At 27.2% G+C, this 18,862-nt stretch overlaps 1 protein-coding gene and 1 long non-coding RNA gene across 3 annotated transcripts in view; one reads left to right on the forward strand and one right to left on the reverse strand.

Annotated features, from left to right (window-relative positions):
• The first annotated feature begins 3,886 nt into the window (after nt 1–3,886).
• On the forward strand, nt 3,887–7,223 carry LOC101510433 (protein indeterminate-domain 11). 2 transcript variants are annotated; one of them, XM_004510327.4, is made up of 4 exons: nt 3,887–4,723; nt 5,024–5,420; nt 6,037–6,605; nt 6,741–7,223. In XM_004510327.4, exons 1-4 carry the CDS (start codon nt 4,510–4,512, stop codon nt 7,007–7,009), a joined length of 1,449 nt encoding a protein of 482 aa, XP_004510384.1. In that variant the 5' UTR covers nt 3,887–4,509; the 3' UTR covers nt 7,010–7,223. The 2 variants fall into 2 exon arrangements, with proteins under 2 accessions (XP_004510384.1, XP_004510383.1); XM_004510326.4 differs by having other exon boundaries at nt 3,888–4,723; nt 6,037–7,223.
• Nucleotides 7,224–18,114: 10,891 nt separating this feature from the next.
• LOC101510108 (uncharacterized) overlaps nt 18,115–18,862 on the reverse strand; it is a 3,729-nt gene continuing 2,981 nt past the window's right edge. Inside the window, exon 2 of the long non-coding RNA XR_001144478.3 lies at nt 18,115–18,616. This is a non-coding gene — a long non-coding RNA (uncharacterized lncRNA). The remainder of the gene's footprint in view (nt 18,617–18,862) is intronic.

Consider the following 18,862-nt stretch of genomic DNA (forward strand, 5'->3'; position numbering starts at 1 on the left):
TAATGCGGGTTATATTGGCATGTATTTGGAGTATATATACTAAGGTCGCGCATGACCCCATTTTCAATAAATAATGATTGAGGAATAAAACAATGACAAATTTTGTAAAGAGAGGGTTGAGGGAACCAAAGCTGAACAAACAGTGAAGTTAATGTAATACTTCTGCAAGTACTCACACATATACGCAACTTCACAAAATTTCATATTCCTACATTATCAAATTATGAGTTTTTTGACCCAAATTTCTCATGTGTCAGATTCTCATATAGTACTATCAAAATTGTTAAGTTAATTATCAAAATCAATTCAATTATTGAAAATAAAATTTATGGCAAACCACAACTTAAAGCTCGATTCTATTTACTGACAAAAAAAAAAGACAATATTAGCTCCGGTCAGCAAGTAAATAATGCAACATCTTATTTATGATTTTTTATTTATTTAAAAATAGCCAATATAATTAATGGTTAATTTTATTAGAATAAAAAGTTAAACTCGTAATTTGTTTGTCACTTTAACCCGAACCAATAAACTATCTTACTCCGCATTTTATTTAAAAGACTAATCGCAACACATACACATTATTTTTTAAGTCAAAGAAATAGGTAGCTGCAGATAATTATTCACACATGTTAACTTATAATTGTTAGTAAAGTAACTACAAAAAATTGTTCACCACTCGTTTAAGATATGTGATGATATATCTATAAAGGAAGATTATGACTATTTAGTGAGTATTTGCTTTTGTAAAAAAATGAGTATTTGCTTATGCATGCACAACTATTGATATTTTATTTTCTTCTTATAAACGTAATAACAGACATCATTAGAAATTTACTGCAAATTGTTGAATTTAAACTCGAGTGGATATCCATTTGAATTATATAAGCATTGTTAGTTGGGCTAGAGTTATAGACGACAATTAATAATTTTAAATGAGTTGATTGTAACTATATGTGTGTTGAAGTTAAAATAATTTATGATTGAATATACGTAAAAGAAGGTTGAATATTAATTATAAAAAATTAATTAAAACTAAATAATAAAATTGATGCTAAAAATTAAATATATCAAAATTCATTATACACCTCTAAAATTAAATTTACCTCATCTAAAAATAGAACAAACATATACTTACTTTTTTGTAAAAAAAAAAAACTTAATTTTTTTTTATTTGATAAGCAAAGTTTATTGATTAGAGTACAAAGAGTGCTAGGGTGCTCTAAATCCATTACAAAAGAAATATAAAATCATACACTTTGAAGATAAGATAGAGAGCTATTTCATGAATCTGATAAAAAACTAAGTTTTTATCATATCATCTTGATTAATGAACCATGCATAACCAAGACATCCTTTTGATGTCGTCTACCACCTCCATCAAATTTGTTACAACCAAATGCACTATGTAATAGCAAATCAAACTAAATGAGAAACTTTGTTTGTATTTTTTTTGGAGCCAAATACATACACTTTTAAATGGATATTTTAGGGGAAACAACGTATAAACACAAATGTGTCAATTCCAGATAATATAGTGTTAGAATTAATTTACTAATTCATCAATCAAGAGATGATCAAAATAAATATAATCATATTTTAGTGCAGAAATTAAATAAAAGTTTGAGTATGTACATGAACATAAAAAACACACATAAATCTTGACGATCTTATGATTTACAACATGTTGATATATAAAAGATGAAGTTTTAGAAATATCTGAATCAATCAATAATGATCTCTTGATGCATGGCCTCGAAGATAATCATGAATAGTAACTGATCATTGATTATGAAACAATTAGAATATGGAGAGACAAATGAAGAGCATTTGAAGACTTGTGGTTCTTCCTCAACCTAGATCCTTATGCCCTAAGCACTATTCAGATGAGGTGGGTTCTATATATTGAGGACCATAGCATATATATAAGGAGATGACCAATTAGGATTCTCATTATTTCCAAATGAATAATCAGTGACATCCACTTATATTGAGCTCATATTAATTAATTATCTAATTAAAATTTTAAATTACTTAATTTAATTACTAATCAATTAAAGCTCTCAGTTGGTAAAGAGCTAATATAAATAATATAAAGATATTTATCAACATAATACTATAAAAATATATAATTAAATAATAAAACATTCCAACATATGATTTTACTGAAAATCCTTGTTGCGGTTCTAGTATCCTACACACACCATCGCTTTCAAAAGGATTAGGTGTGGTACCTTAAAATGCAGCCTTAAATTCTTCAACAGAAACAACTTTAGCATCACTTAGTTCTTCCTAACATCAAATTTCATATCCATTTTTTATTAACTCAAGCTCCCATGTTTGCTATATACCGAACCATTTCGTGCATTAGATAACAAGAATAGACACGAAAACTATGTTTTTACAAGTTAGCCTCATAGCCATAGATCATTCAAAAAAATAAGTAGATTATACATTTCTCAATGATCTTTCCACTAAACCAATTATAACTTCAAATCATTTAATCTTTTAGTTAACATAATGTCTCGCCACTATGATGAATTAAGTTGTTCAATTTTGATCCCCTTCAAACTCAACCATTTATTCACAACTAGACCATAACTATAGTAGTGTATAAGTTCATACTAAACAACACTAGTTTCAGTGACACACTTCATCTTTAATTACTTAATAATACTAAATGAAACAACTCCATATTTTGCACTTTGAAACCACCATCCTTTGTAATTGAATGATTTCATTAAGAATCTTTTAATTTGGAGCCTTATAGAAAGAAAATAAAATAATGATAAACAAATACTTAGAAAAATGTAGCATCCATATTTACGACCGAAATAGTAATATAATTAACCTCAATTATATTATTAAATTGACATCAATTATCTTACTATCTCAATCGTCAAAATAGAAAAAACAAAAAAAAATTATACTTAAAAATGACAATAATACCAATTTCTCTAAGTATTTTTATTTTATATTCCCCAAATTAATGCTATAAAATTGAAACAGTAATCACATCATAATCATATTTTGTAGCGAGATTATTTACACAATGATAATGACTAATATGAAATGAAAATGACTGGGGAGACAAAAATCGTGGTTGTTAAAAATTGTGCCTAAAGGTTTAGCTAGGCACACGCAGCTTTGCCTTTGTAGATCCATCACCTAACAAGATTTGTTTACAATTTAAAACAAATAACCATGCAAAATTTGTCAGAAAAATCAGCTTTTTTTTATAGTCAATAGTTACAATGATAGTGAAATGAAAGATGGTGAAAAAGAACTTAGAATATAAAATGTGTAATTAAGAGGGAAAACTTTTTGCCATGCTTGTTAGAATTTAATCAACGAATCAATCATGTCACAGTTAAAGCTAGAAAATCGAGAAAAGGGTCTAAGCCATAATGTTATGTTAAATATTACATAATTTAATTTTCTCTCTCACACACGGGCATTTCTGTATTATTAAATATCTATTTTAATGAATATTATTTGAGAGTAAAAAAAGGAGATGCTCTATTCCCAAAATATAAATTAAATTTTACACTTGACAAGTGATAAAATTTGATAATAACACGATAGAAATGAAAAGATAGTGAAAAAGTTGAAGGGTAATAAGACTCTATAAAGGAAAAAATTGTGAAAATTGTGCTATTTTACAAATGATACTCCCTTTTTGTTTGTTACTTTTTTTCATCCCATATTTGTGTTTACTCTGCAACAAGAGAAGGGTATATTTGAACAAAACTTTTTTATCAAAAAAATTGAACTTTTTTTTAAAAAGCAAAAAAGAAATTAAATAAAATATATTTTTTTCTATAGTTGAAAAAGAGAACAGAGGAAAAGACAGAAAGTGCAACGTCAGTGTTTAGCCGTAGGGTTCTCCTTTTGGTTTGTGGTTTTGGACAAGCTCAGGGATTCCCTCTTCTCATCCTCTCTCTCTCTCTCTCTCTCTTCCAAGTTTATATTTTTGTTCATATTTGTGTGGCTATAGTTGGATTTTTCTTGGTAACATTATCAACTATGGTTTTCAAATCATGAAAACAAAAATGTGTATTACTATTTACACCACCATCACTTAGCTACTTCACCACCTTCACTTCCATTTATCACTCTCTCTTTGTTTCTTCTCCTAACCTCAAAAAAAACAAAACTTGTCTCTTGGCTTGGTTCCAAACTATCTAGTTTATGTTCCTTCCTTCATTAAAAGATAGACTCTTTCCTCTTTCCTTTAAAAACTTGTTTTTGAGTTAAAAATATCAACTTTTTCTTCTTCTTCTTCTTTGTTCTGTTCTGTTGTTCTTTCTCTCTCTACTATACACACTACTGTGAAGAGCAAGCTTAAATAGTTTAGCTTTGTTTTTCTTTTTTCTGTTTTTAGCAAGGTTTGTATTTTTTTGTCTTTAGATCCCAGAAACTTTTCTAACATATGAGAAAAAAACAAGATCTTTGGTCTAGAACAAAGAAAAAAAACAACCTTAGTTTTGTAAACCTTGTAATCATAAGATGGTGAAGGGTTTGATGTTTCAACAACAGCAACAAGTGGTGGATGAAAACATGTCAAATTTAACTTCTGCATCTGGTGAAGCTAGTGCTTCTTCAGGAAACAGAACTGAAATTGGTACTAGTTACCCTCAACAACAACATAACTTGGTTCCACCACAAACTCAAACTCAAACTCAACAAGTGAAGAAAAAAAGAAACCTTCCTGGTAACCCAGGTTATTTTCTTTTACCATCTATATGTATGTTTGGTTTCACGGTGAATTTGACAAAGTCACAATTTTATTGATAGAATTACGGTGAACTAATATAATTTAGACAAAAACTGTTTTTTGGAGCTTCTAACAAAAATTATAGTATTATTGTGATTTTTTAAAATTATGGTGAGATAGGATGATTCAGACAAAGTTACATGCATTATTTTAAAGTCAAAACCTCTTTTGGTATGATGAACATGTCATTTTTTTGTTTTTCATAAATATAACTTGAATTTGTATTTTGAAAAATTAATAATTCAGACCCTGATGCTGAGGTTATAGCTTTGTCTCCAAAGAGTCTACTAGCAAAAAACAGGTTCATATGTGAGATCTGCAACAAAGGTTTTCAAAGAGATCAAAATCTTCAACTTCATAGAAGAGGACATAATTTACCATGGAAGTTGAAGCAGAGAACAAGTAAAGAAATAAGGAAGAAAGTTTATGTATGTCCAGAAGTAAGTTGTGTGCATAATGATCCATCAAGGGCTTTAGGGGACTTAACTGGAATCAAGAAGCACTTTTGCAGAAAGCACGGTGAGAAGAAGTGGAAATGTGAAAAGTGTTCAAAGAAATATGCAGTTCAATCAGATTGGAAAGCTCATTCAAAAACATGTGGCACAAGAGAGTACAGATGTGACTGTGGAACCCTCTTCTCAAGGTATATTAATAACTAGTAAATTATTATTAACAAAATTCAATGTCATGTGAATTTTTTGGACAATATCATTCATTCATTTATGAAGGTCAGGGTTTTTGAATCCTAGGTTGACTTTGATAAATTCCACATTAATAATTATATGCTTTCACATCCTTAATTTCATACATTGGTGAAGATGATGAGACATTCATTAATTATTTCATTCATATAGCACTCTCCCATATTCACTCATTCCCTCCTTTAGAAATTCCTAGTATGGTAAATTTTTAATGCACCACCTAATATAGACTATTTGTCCTTAAAGTATACTCTCATAAAGTTTTTTAAATCTTGAAAAGCAAAGTGACTGAGTGAGAGAGAAAGAGGCTCAACAACATTTCTACACTTTCAATACATATAGTATTGTTAAAAAAAATTGATATATTTAATTTAAAGTTTAAATTAGTTACACATCAATTTTCTTGATTTACTTTTATGTATTAAATTTTATATAATCATGTTACACATGATGAATGTGATGTAGTAGTAGTGTAGAATTCTTACACCACTTTATAAATTGCAAATAGTAACATTTTGTTAATTTAGTATTTTTGTAATTTTACTATGACTTTTGCAGAAGAGACAGTTTCATAACACACAGAGCTTTTTGTGATGCATTAGCAGAAGAAAGTGCAAGAGCTATGACAAACAACACAAACCCAATTTTACCCTCACAATCACAATCACAATCACAACAACAACCACCTTCATCATCCTCTCATCACATGATGATAAATCTCCAAACCCAATTCAATCCTCAACAACAACAAGACCTTCAAATTTTCCCATTAAAAAAAGAACAACAACAAAACCAAAGTTTCAATCTTTCTGCATCAGAATTATTACCACCTTGGCTTGGCCCAAATAATCTTGATAATCATCATCATCATCAAATTTTCTCTCCAAGATTAGACCAAAATCAATTCTCACAAAACCCTAACCCTAGCAACATTGTTCCTCATCATGGTCCCACTTTCCCTCCTTATCATCAAACAGTTCCTTCCCCACATATGTCAGCTACTGCATTATTGCAGAAAGCAGCTCAGATGGGTGCAACCATTAGTAACAGAACATCTTCTTCTTCTTCACCATCCATCATTGGGACCCACCAACAACATGCTCATGATTCTCCAAACAATGTCACTGGTAATTTTGCTTTGAATTTATCTTCACATGAACACCAAAACACAACAACAAAACTGTCTTCTGTTTCCGGTGTTAATCAATATCTCAACATTCACGATCTTATGTTTTCTTCTTCATCGCCGTCTGGATTTGAAGCGACCCATTTCGATGAAATGTTTGGCGGCATTATGAATTCGAAGAAAGATCAAAACTTGCTTCAAGAAACACACTCTAAAACAACAACCTCCACGACCCATCATGTCGCAGCTGATAGTATCAGCTGCGACATCGGTGGAAACGAAGGATTGACAAGAGATTTTTTGGGTCTTAGGCCATTGTCTCATAGTGATATTCTAAGCATTGCTGGTATTGGAAATTGCATGAATGATCAACAACAAAGTCATGAATCTCAAAAGCCATGGTAAGATTAGACTCATAAATAAAATACAAGAGAATCCTATATAAGTAATTAACTATATTTATTTATTATTTATGGATTATTTTTCTTTATTTTATTCTATTCATCTTCTTCTATATAGAATTTTTATTCTTTTTCGTTTTCGCGGTTTAATTTGTTAGTATTTATTTATCTTTCCAAAGGGGAAGGACCTTTCTTCAAAGATTCCAATATTTTTGTTCCTTGTGTATTTATTCATGAATTAACTTCGTAGTTTCATTGATGAATTATTATGACAAGGCTAGATTATTTCAAAATATATAAGAATTAACAAGTCTAGATAACACTTTTGCACAGTAAAACAATATATATTTAATATTAAAAAGTTTACTACAAATTCTAATGTAAAGAAATTAATATTTGTTTATTGGGAGAGTGCTAGAAAAATAGTATTCTTATTTATTTGTCCCTACTTTGATGATAATAAAATACCTTAAAGATTCATTAAACATGTATAAAAGTATATTCAAATGTCACCTAAATAAAAATTTATTTACTCATTCCCTATTAAAATATTAATCGTTGTTTACAAAAATAAAATGGCTTTATCAATTTTTCTTTCATATCGTCCACCACCATTAACGAAATAAAAAATCATTAAATATTTCCCTTGAATTACTAAAGATTGATTATCTTTTATTTTTATTACAGGAAAAAGTTGCTTTTATCAATCAATTTGATTTCGGATTTTCAACTTCTCATTATTCCATATTATTTATTGATTATTTGGATAAGACTAAACAAAGGAGGAAAATATAAAAAAAATCTATTATTTTAATATAAAGTAATTTTTGGTATTTAATCTGAAGAAAAAAATTAATTAAATTGATTTAAGTGTCTTTGTTATAATTACCTTGTCAATTGCAAATTATTTGTATAAATATACATTTTAAATTAGTTAATTAAAATAAATTGTGTAAGAGAAAAAATACATGTAATTACGATGAGAGTGAGAGTTACTATTGAATACTATAATCCAAGTGACTTCTACGGTGAAGTATCTTATTCTATTGTAAATTAATATTTAAAAATTATTGAAAATTTTAATGATGATCGACGGTATTCTTTATAAATTAATTGTTCACAATTCTCTCTCCTTTATATATAAGACAATAATTTTACTTAGGTTGATTTAATATAAAATACATTTATATATACTAACAAAAAAATCAAGTATATTAAACTTTTTTAGTTCCAGTAGCTATGAAGGTCATTAAGATTAAGAAAGAGAAATTTAATCTCTTTAAAATTAAATTTAATGGTTCTCATAAATATTGCACCATACAATACATTGAAAATACAAGATTCCAAACATTGTTAGATATAAGATGAGCACCATAAAAATTAAATTAATATGTTTTTTTAAATGGTTAGTATTCAAGTATTTAATTTTGATTGAAGAAGCAATATAAGATGAGTGTTTTTGTCTTCTTATATATGTCCATGTCGTCCACGTACTCCATGCGACTTTCAACTATTGTGTTAACCAATTCATATATAAAAAAACTGTTGTGTTCACCAAGATTACTGTAAATAATAATAGTAATAATTTCTTTTATAAATCATCGCTGGAACAGAATTTAAAATGCCAATATTTTGTCATCGACAAATTAAGTAAGATGGAATATCCAAAGACAACATGAAAACAACAAGAAGAAGACAAAACAACAAGAGTTGGCGACACATGTGCATATAGCAACAATAATAATATATTTATCAAAGAGTGTGATAAAGGGAAGGGCAAAATTGTAGATATTGATTCTTTTAATTTTTTATTTTTTTTTTGAGATTTTGCAATGAATTTCTGATTGTATTTATATTATCTCTTCTAAAAAAAAATGAATCGTAGATATTGTAGAAGGTATTAAGTTTCTTATAAAAGTATATGGCACGGTATGGATGCATATACGACACATGAAAAAAGCATTGGATTCTTTGTGATGGGTGAAGGATTCTTGAATATATGATGATACATTAACATCAATATGCATGTTCACCTTGTCTAAATATGTTTTTGTTATTTTTGAGTTATTTAAAACCCAAAAAAAATTTAAAAAATAAAAATTGATGCTTTTTGATACCTGATGTGGGCACAAGTGGGATTCAATCCCGAGGGACGATCTTTTTGCATCATCTGCTCAATTTTTACAATTTTTTAATAAAGCAAAATAACTTTCTTTGTATGTTTTTGTTGAATGAGATTAGTGTGCACCATTTTGTGTGAATTCAATTTGCATTAATATTATTAGAACATAAAATAAGACATAAATATTATTAGAATATTTTTTTTATTTATTTTAAACCTCATATTTGAACTTAGAACAAGACATAATATAACATTTGTCAGTTGAACTAAGATTTCAAGACAAAGTTTGTTATTATCTGATGTGTTTTTATACAGATTTGATTTAATTTAAGTTGTTTGTATTTTATATATTTCCATACTCTTGCAAAAAATAAATAAGATTTTAGAAATGAATTTGTAAATAGTAATTAATCAAATATATCTGTAACTATAATTCAGGGTTACATGTTTTATGTGGTTGATGTTTTTATGTAGTTATTATTTTTTCAAATTAATGTATGATGCAATTATTATTTAATAATATGGACTATTGAGATGTTTTAAAGAGACAGTTAGCCATGTTATTTTTTGATTAAGTACAGTTTCTGAAGTGTAAAATATGAAGAATGAAAAGCCACACCAAAAAGATTTATTGTCTTTATCTATGTTATAGATTATAGATTATCATTAATTTTCATTACATATGTAGATTGTTTTAACTGATTCTATTATATATATTTTAAAAATAAAATAAAACAAGGGTTATATTTTCAAAATTAATAATTAAAAGTAAACTAAAAAGTTACTTCTAGCAAACAATATTCCTAAAATCCAGACTATGGTTCATAAGAAAGTCAATTGATTCGAATGATAAAATGCAATTGGTATTTATCATATTCAGGGTGACATTTGCCTAAAAATATGTTTGTCTAAACAAAAGACTAATAATTTTTTTTTTATTTGTACGAGTGCAGTAAAATAATTTTGCATTATCATTTAATACGAATCAATCATCTTATTATTTAAATAATTATTATAACTTTTTTTTTAAAAAAAATTATCATATATTTTATTTTTATAAAATATAAAATTAGTTTACATTAATTATGTTTTTATTTATAATATTTGTTTGGTATGTTAGGTGAATGATTTACGTGGTATTTGCACCTTAGTTTATTAATTGGTTTTGTAAAGGTAGAAGATCTGTGCAACAAAAGATTCCTCTGAATCCCAATGCTCTCTATCTAGTGCAGTGAGCCTTCATCTTACACATGAAAAGGAAATGGTTCAAGAAATTAGGTTTCATATTCAATCATTGTGTTTGTATATTTGGGACGACATCGTCTGAGTTTAAAATCACTCAATTTTCATGTTCTTTTATGTCTAAATGTTAACTGAATATCAAACAATTTAAATTAATCTAATTATAAAATTGATATAAATAATTTCGATCGTTGATTTGAGGTCGAATGATTTGGATCTGTTACAACGTTTTACCGTAATAATTGAAAATTCAAATTTATATTTGGATGATAAAGCAACCTAGATAAAAAATTTAAATTTTAAAAAATTAATTTAGGTCAATAAAAAATAAAGCATTTAATATAAAATCGTTTAGATATAGATAAAATAACTATGAAAAATTATTTTTTGGATTAAATATGTCTTTATATTATAACCCTTTAAGGGTAATTATTAAATAATTTTTATTCCCTTTTAATAAAAGCAATTTTTTTTTAAAATTAATATTTTGATATACAAATATTAGTAATTGATATATATATATGATAGGGGAGGGAAAATTATTAGGGTCAGATATTAATCGTTAATTAAACCTTATTAATAAAATTCATTCGATATCTCTAATAAATTACTAGACTACTACCTTACTTAAAATTAATGTCGTGATTTTTTAAAGACAAAAACATATCTAACTCTTACATTTTTTTATAAAGTTTTTATGTGAAACAGAAAACAAACACAAACAATTTTTTAAAAGCTAATTTATTTTTAACTAAAAGGTTTCTTTCTATGAAATAATACATAATAATGAGATATTGGATAAAATTAACTTGAAAGTGAAATGATTTGTATTTAAATATTTTGATTAATTAAGTGTTATTTCTCTCGAGTCACGAGTAGCTTGGATTTTTTTTTTTGGTATATAGTAGCTTGGATCCTCTAATTACATGCAAATTGTGATGATTTCTTTTGTCATAGATAATAATAAAAATATAAATTAAAAGTTTTAATTTTTTATAAAAGAAAAGAAAAGATGAATACATGATTTTGAAATGGCAAAATAATAGGAAATTTTAACACCAAATTTCTCTTAGGCTCTACCCTTAACTCACCTAGGGATACCAATATCAATTTGCCTTCGTGACTAAAGAATTTTAAAGGTTCGTTACCAAACATGTTACTAAAGTTGAGGTTTATGAATCTTTTATGTCTATGAAATCCTACAAATCCCTTGAGCCTCATGGCTTTCAACCCATATTTTCTAAATGTTTTGGGATAATATTGGAGATGATATTTAGAATTTTGTTAAAAAAAGCTTTTGAGTCAAGAACCTTTGATATGGCAACCTATTGACATCTAAACTCACCTTGTGTCTCGACAAATTTTCTACCTACAATTAGGTTTTTTAATTTATTAAAAAAAAAAAAAAAACAAAACAAAATGTACTAATATATCACAACTCAAATTACAAAGTATGTCAAGAGATAACTTGAACTCTCTACAACTAATCACTTTTAACTAGAGGAGATACTTCATATTTATCACATGTACAAAAGAATGAAATTTTAACTTTTAACTTTCCTACATGTAAACACAAGTCAAAACATTGCCATGTGAATGTATACTGCAAATAATGTGAGAATAATAAGTGTCAGTTGATGTGAATTGAAAATATAAAAAAATCCCATATAGAAAGGATATCAACATTAATAGTGTTTATAAGGGGGATGAATGTTAATTTGGGTGTGTTTCGAGGGGTACCAAATTTTGTGAAGTAGTGAGAACGTACACAAATCAACCATCACAAACGTGCGTGCACCACCGCTGTCCAACTCAGTCAGACCTATTAAACTAAGTTCACACGTTTTCCTCTCATTGATTTGTTGTACACGTTTCTGCCCTCCATCAAGTCAACATTTGATCCGGTCAATTCCTTCCCCGAATTCACGCATTAGTTTTGCCCCCTCAAAAACCTAGCAATTTTGGATTGCAATTTTTTGTTGATCCCATTTAATGGATTGCACATTTTTCTCTTCTTCAGTTGCAGAATTCCTATGTAAATAGAGGACTCTGCTCAATTGAAAAAATACATTAAAAGTATTCGAAAATCTGAGACTTTTCTTTGTTTCTCTCTTTCTACTTAATCTTTTTTTCTTTCTTTCGAGTGGTCATAGTACAAGTGACAACCTTTAATTGTTACATTGAGAGTGTAATTTTAGAACAGTTTTTTACGGTGCAGTAGAAATTCGATATAGTTTGTCTGGACTGTTTATCATGGGAACTTTGTAGTTGATAGTCTGTGTGACACAATTTGGATAGTATCGCAAAACGTCTTCAAAAAAACGACCTAGTCCGCAACTCAATCCAATAATATATTCGGTGGCTGAAAATTTATTTTAAAATAATTTTTGGAAACTCAAAAATAACAATATAATACGCATGTTCATTCAATTTTGTAACTTGGAAATTGCAACATTAATATCTCTAATACTAAAGTTTAAAAATACTCCCTCTAGTTTTAATTATTAGAAGAAAAACAAAAAAGTCAAAATAAAAAGACTTATTTATTATTATCATTTTTTGGAAGGGAGTAGCAAAGAAAGGAGGTAGTAAATCGCATTGATTTTCTTTTAATGTGTTAGTTATAGTTGAATATATATAGTTAGATTTATGTTAAAATTAAATTAAGATAATTAAAAGATAGTTTTGATTATATTAAAGATAGTTAGGTTAGTTATCTTAAAAGTATTATATAAAGATACATCTTACACTAATTATATCATTATTCTTCATATTATCATTGCAAATTTTATATACTTTTTTTATTTTAATTATTTCACTATTTCTTAAACTTAATTATGATTTTAACACAATGTTCTATTTCTTCTAAACGATTGTTTTCCATCACAGTCTCTTGTTGAAATCAACAAATGGTTTGTGAATTCACAAATCACCCCTCTCTCGTGCTTGTAGCTCAAATAGTGAATGTTGTTTTGAGCAGCAACATAAAATTTGATGTTTTTCAATACTTTAGCGCAACAATGTAAATGGTTTTTTCTTAATCCCAACAACAACCATGTTTGCATTTGTGTTTTTAATTTGTTGCTTAAAAAAAACATAAAAAAATACATGAGATTTATAATATGAAATGTAATTAAGAGAGAGTTTTCTATACTAAACAACTACTAAAAAGTAAAATACACAAATTTTATAAAAAATAAAAAGTATTTATTAATTAATGAAGTAGTGATGAAAAAAAATGATTTGGTGATTGGATGTTTGTCATTTTGATGCAAGTGATGAAGTTTGTTTATGGAAGAAAAAGAAGGTGCATAAACAGCTAAACAAGTTAAAAGGAAATGGTGGTGGGCTTAGGTATGTAACAAGTAGCAAGATAGAGCACGCAGAGCAAAAAGCACAATCCCCTTTCATTTGCATATATTATATTCCTCTCTACTGTCTCACTGTTTCTATTGCTTTCTTTCCCTGCTTTTTGTCTTGCACTTTCAACTTTCAATTTCAATTTCAATTTCAATTACAAGCACAACTCAAAAAATTACACAACAATATGTAGTGCTACTTCCAAAACCTCTCAGTTTTGCCATAATTTCACTCAATAACTTTTGTTTGTTTTTATGTCTTATTATTTGTCTCAAAATAATTGATTTGAACAAAAATATCAAAAAATAATTAACATTTTTATAAAATTAATTAATTTTTTATTTATTTTAAACGTCCAAATTAATATTATATCTATAAGTAAATAAATTAATACATAAGAATAATTTAATAAAATTATTATTATTTTTATTTTTTTTTATATGTTTTTTTTTTAGTTGATAAAAAATGATGAAATAGTTGAATTTTTGTGGGACATAAGGAATATATATTTTTTAATGATGAATATTATGGGGTCATTATCTTGGTTGACTTGTCATTGTATTGTAAGAGACTTAAAAGATGCTTTTTCTGCCCAAAAAAACAGTGCCAACTTTTGTGCCTGTTTGACTAGCCCCTTCCCTTATATCACTTTCTTCTTCTACTACCCTTCTTGTATACAGCTTATTGATTTTCTCTCCAATCCATTACTTCATTTCCAAGGTGATGATCAATAAAGGGATAAGCCTTTTTTCACAAATTGAAATGAGTGCTTAGAGTTTTTTTTTACCTTACCAAGTGATTAGTTTGAATTATTTCCTAATCAGTTGTGCATGAGTGATCTTGTAATTTGCAATACATAAAGATAGACGACTACAATTGTTTTGCTAATATTATGTTAGAAATTTTACAATAAGCTGATTTTTGTTGTTGATATTGTTATTTACTTGTAGTTTAAAATATTACTATCTATTCATGAGCAAATAATAGATTATCAACAATAAAAAAATTAATAATACACAAATATTCTTCAATTTCGATAAAATTTGACGATGAAATTCACTATTTATACATAATTATATTATATAAGAGAACAATTAAATAGTTAAATTTAGGTGATTAATAAATTTTTATTAAAATCGAACAAATCAAGAGTATACGAGTTCAATCATAACTGAAACAAAATTTATTTATCTTAAAAATCAAAGAGTTAAAATATGAAGGAAAAAAAAAACACTAAAACAGAAAAGAACAACTTCATTTTATATTTGCTGCTTTCAGTCAACTAATGATACCATTTTTTAAAACTTTTTTTATCACATAGTATTTTAAAAAGATCAGCTAAAAGGAAAATGAAACATACTATTTTAAATTGATATAATTTCATTTTAGTTCCCGTTAATATTTTGTTAACCAAGTAGATAAATTTAAAAAAATATGTATCAATGGTCGTTAGGGACTAAAAAAGCACACAATTTGCACTTTTTAGAAATTGAAAGTAAATAAAGTATTCATTAAAATTAAAATGTATTTAACCCATAAAAATTGTTATCAATTCCACTAGATTTCAGTACATATAAGCTTACCCTTACCAACACTGATTAAATTAAATTAAATTATATATAAAAATATACAACTAAATTGCACGGTTATATTTTGCAAAACTAATTTGCTTTCATTTTACCCCTTCTTTATCAAATATTTTGCTACTAATTGAATGGCACGCTGATACTCTGATACAGTATTCCAATTTCTAAAATAAAAATGTCATACCCCAACAATTATTATTTCCGTACCCCACAAATCCTTTAAAATCTAAAATTGTCCTTAATCTTTTTAAATAAATAATTAAAAATTTATCATATCTTATGAGATACAAATGTGTTCTAAAAAATTCAAAATAAAATTTAAAGAACACATTTGGATTTTAAAAAATTTAATTTAAATTTTTTAAAATATTTATGTGTTTAAAAAAATATAACTTTTAAATTTTTCAGAAAATTGATGTTTAAAAAAACTTAAAATATAATCTTTTTGATAATATTTGTAAAACATGTTAATGTTCCAGAAAACATTTCAAAAGTTTGAGTTATACCATCTTTTAATTTTCTTTTAAAAAAAAAGGATTTATACCATCTTTTGGGTTTCTTTAAAAAAAAAAAAAGGGTAAAATGAGTGGTTCCAAGAAAATGTGTAAATATAGGAGTATAATTATTGGAAGAGAAATGTATCATGTCCCCTTCATTTTAACTCTCATTCCCTCATTTCAAATGAAAATACCATTTTATCGATTAAAAAAATTATCCACTCTATTATTGACTCAATTTTTCGAAATTTCCAAAATTTTTAAACTTTCGAAACATAAAAAAGTGAACTTTTTTGACATTTTCAAACTTTTGATAAACACTAAAGTTTCGAAACGTAATATTTCAGAATATTTTGATATTTTTGAAACTTTTGATAAATCTAAAACTTTCGAAATGTATTTTTCCAGAATTGATCAAAAATTTCAAAACTTTTGATTAATTTGAAAGTTTCGAAACTTCTAAAATAGAGAAAATTTCAAAATTTTCAAAACTTTCGAAATAGGAAAATTTTCAGATTTAAAAACTTTTGAAAATTTCTAGATTTGGAAATATTCGAAACTTTCCAAATTTTCGAAATGTAATCATTATTTCGAAAATTTGAAACTTCCGAAAAAGATAAAAAAATTTAGAGTTTTCCATTTTAGAAGTTTTAAATATTTTGAAAGTTTCGAAAATTGTAAAAATTGCCATTTCGAATTTGTCAAAATTTTTAAATATTTTAGAATTTTGTTTAGTTAAAAAGGTAAAATTGTATTTCTATAAAAATAGAGGGGAGTAGGAAGTTAAAGTGAGGGAGGCATGGTATATTTCTATATGAGCTGAAATTATCCGATTTCAAACGGGTCTTCAATTTAATGGCCCAATGGTATGTAAATTTTTTGACTCAGTTTTACATCTGCTATTTTCACCCTCCTCCAATGAAATTTTTTGGATCTAGTTCTTACTTCTTATAAATATAAATATGAAATTTTCGGTATATTATTTATTTTCTTTAAAATTTCAGTTTAAAATTAACATATCAGAAGTTTTAAATTCAAAATAATTTTTATATAAAAAAATAGAGAAATAAATAATTTTATATAATGAAAATTTCAAATATTTAAAAATATAAAGAAAAAATTTTATATACCAAAAAATTTCCTTTTGAAATTTCTGATATTAAAAATACAGAGAAAAAAATTTACATGCTGAAAATTTCAAATTTTAAAATTTTCAATATGTAAAAATTTGGAGGCAAATTCACGTTGGAGTAATAAAAACAAACCAATTTTTATTTTAACTTTTTATTATCTGAAGAATATCTTTGAAAGTTCATACAAAAAGTGACAAAATATAAAGTAAAAGTGTAGGGATACCAATTTTTTTTTTAAATCCATGGCTTATACCCAAATAAATGGATCATGTCTTGTTGATGATTAAACACCTGTGTTCATTCAACAATAAAATAAAAATAAATAAAAATAAACAAACATGTTCTAGTATTCATTATAACAAATTGGCAACATGACCCTTTCTTTTTAACCGAAACAAGTCCTTCTTTTATATCATATTTTAACTGAATCACAAGTTTAACTCTCATATAAAAATATGAAAATTTAATCCTTTTTTCTTAACTTTCCAGATTTTTCTCCACCACCCATCACCCATCTTTAAGCTCAATTTCGGTAACATGTCCTCTTAATAAATAATGTGAATTATATTTTATTATTTCAAATAAACATTGATATGTCATAAAATATAATTTCATATCACCAATTAAGAAGACACCCCAAAAAAATTGATTCCAAATTTGGGTGGTGGAAAAAATCCAAAAAATTGTGAAACATTGGGACTAATTTCCCAAATTTTATAATGAGGGAGGGGGCTAAAATCATATAGCCAAAAGTGTATTTAATTAAACATCTTTTTATGTAAACGACAAGTTTATTAACCAGATAAACTAGGAGGACTTGTCCCCTTACAACCAGTTTACAATAAGATGGCTAGTATCAGAGAAATCTCAACAAGCAAAGTTAAATTAAGAGAGGCACACAGGCCTTCTTTAACAAAGAGATGTGCTTCAATCACAGAGATGGATATCTCTTTCAAGAGACATCGGAGAGGAGGCTTAGAATCACATTAAAAGAACATTACCTTCTTGAGACCCATTACTGGCCACCCTCACACCATGCCCAAGCTTCTGCAAGGAGGATATTTCCAGCACCTTTTTTACTGAAACATATCCTTCTTTTGACATATTACTTTTCATGCTTATTATCATCAAAATAAATTTTATCAAACAACATAAACCTGGAGTTTAGCTTTGTCTAAAAAATCCAGAACTTCATCTAAATCTTCAGGAACTTTACAAATTTAATGAAATCTCACAACAAATACTTGGAGAGTTAAAACATTTCCATTTGTGAAAACTATAATTCGCATTATGATCTCTTATCTTTCGGTTTAACTAGCCATAAGTCGCATTATGGCCTCTTATCTTTCGGTTTAACTAGCCGAATATTAAACTATGCTACATAAATTTTCCAACAAATAACGTCGGATGGAAAAAAGAAAAGATGAGTAACGATACAGATACAGCTAGTTATTTTGTAGACTGTTGAGAAACTTCTGTTTGCTCTTGTTTTGAACCGGTCATAGCTGCAGTTGCTGCCGCTGTCATGGCAGCTGCGGCCGCACCCATCTTTACGCCACCTGCAGCCTTCATTGCACCTGCTATTTTAGCGAATGCCGCTATGCCTCCAACAAGGATGGCCCTAAATGCAACTGTTGGTTTTATTGTCATAACTAATAACAAGGGGACAACCTGCAAAATGCAAGCCAAACTGATACTTTTCAAGACCAAATGAGTTCATAAATCATGACACGAAGACAGTATGGTTGTGGCATACTAACAGACTAATTGTGAATATTCACGATTTAGTATTTACCCTAGAAAAACAACTTTTTGTCATGCTCAATGCATCTTGGCTATTACAAACAGCCATAAAACAACTTCCAGGGGCAAAAGAGATATGCATAAATAATATTAAAAAGGAAAAATATATGCATG

This window comes from Cicer arietinum, chromosome 7 (assembly GCF_000331145.2).
Source record: "Cicer arietinum cultivar CDC Frontier isolate Library 1 chromosome 7, Cicar.CDCFrontier_v2.0, whole genome shotgun sequence".
NCBI lineage: Eukaryota > Viridiplantae > Streptophyta > Magnoliopsida > Fabales > Fabaceae > Cicer > Cicer arietinum.

Excerpts from the sequence above, each read along its gene's own strand:
- LOC101510433 (XM_004510326.4), top strand. The coding sequence starts at position 4,510 with ATGGTGAAGGGTTTGATGTTTCAACAACAGCAACAAGTGGTGGATGAA. Across the intron at positions 4,724-5,023 it reads AAACCTTCCTGGTAACCCAG|ACCCTGATGCTGAGGTTATA; the intron begins GTTATTTTCTTT and ends TTAATAATTCAG. Across the intron at positions 5,421-6,036 it reads TGTGGAACCCTCTTCTCAAG|AAGAGACAGTTTCATAACAC; the intron begins GTATATTAATAA and ends TGACTTTTGCAG.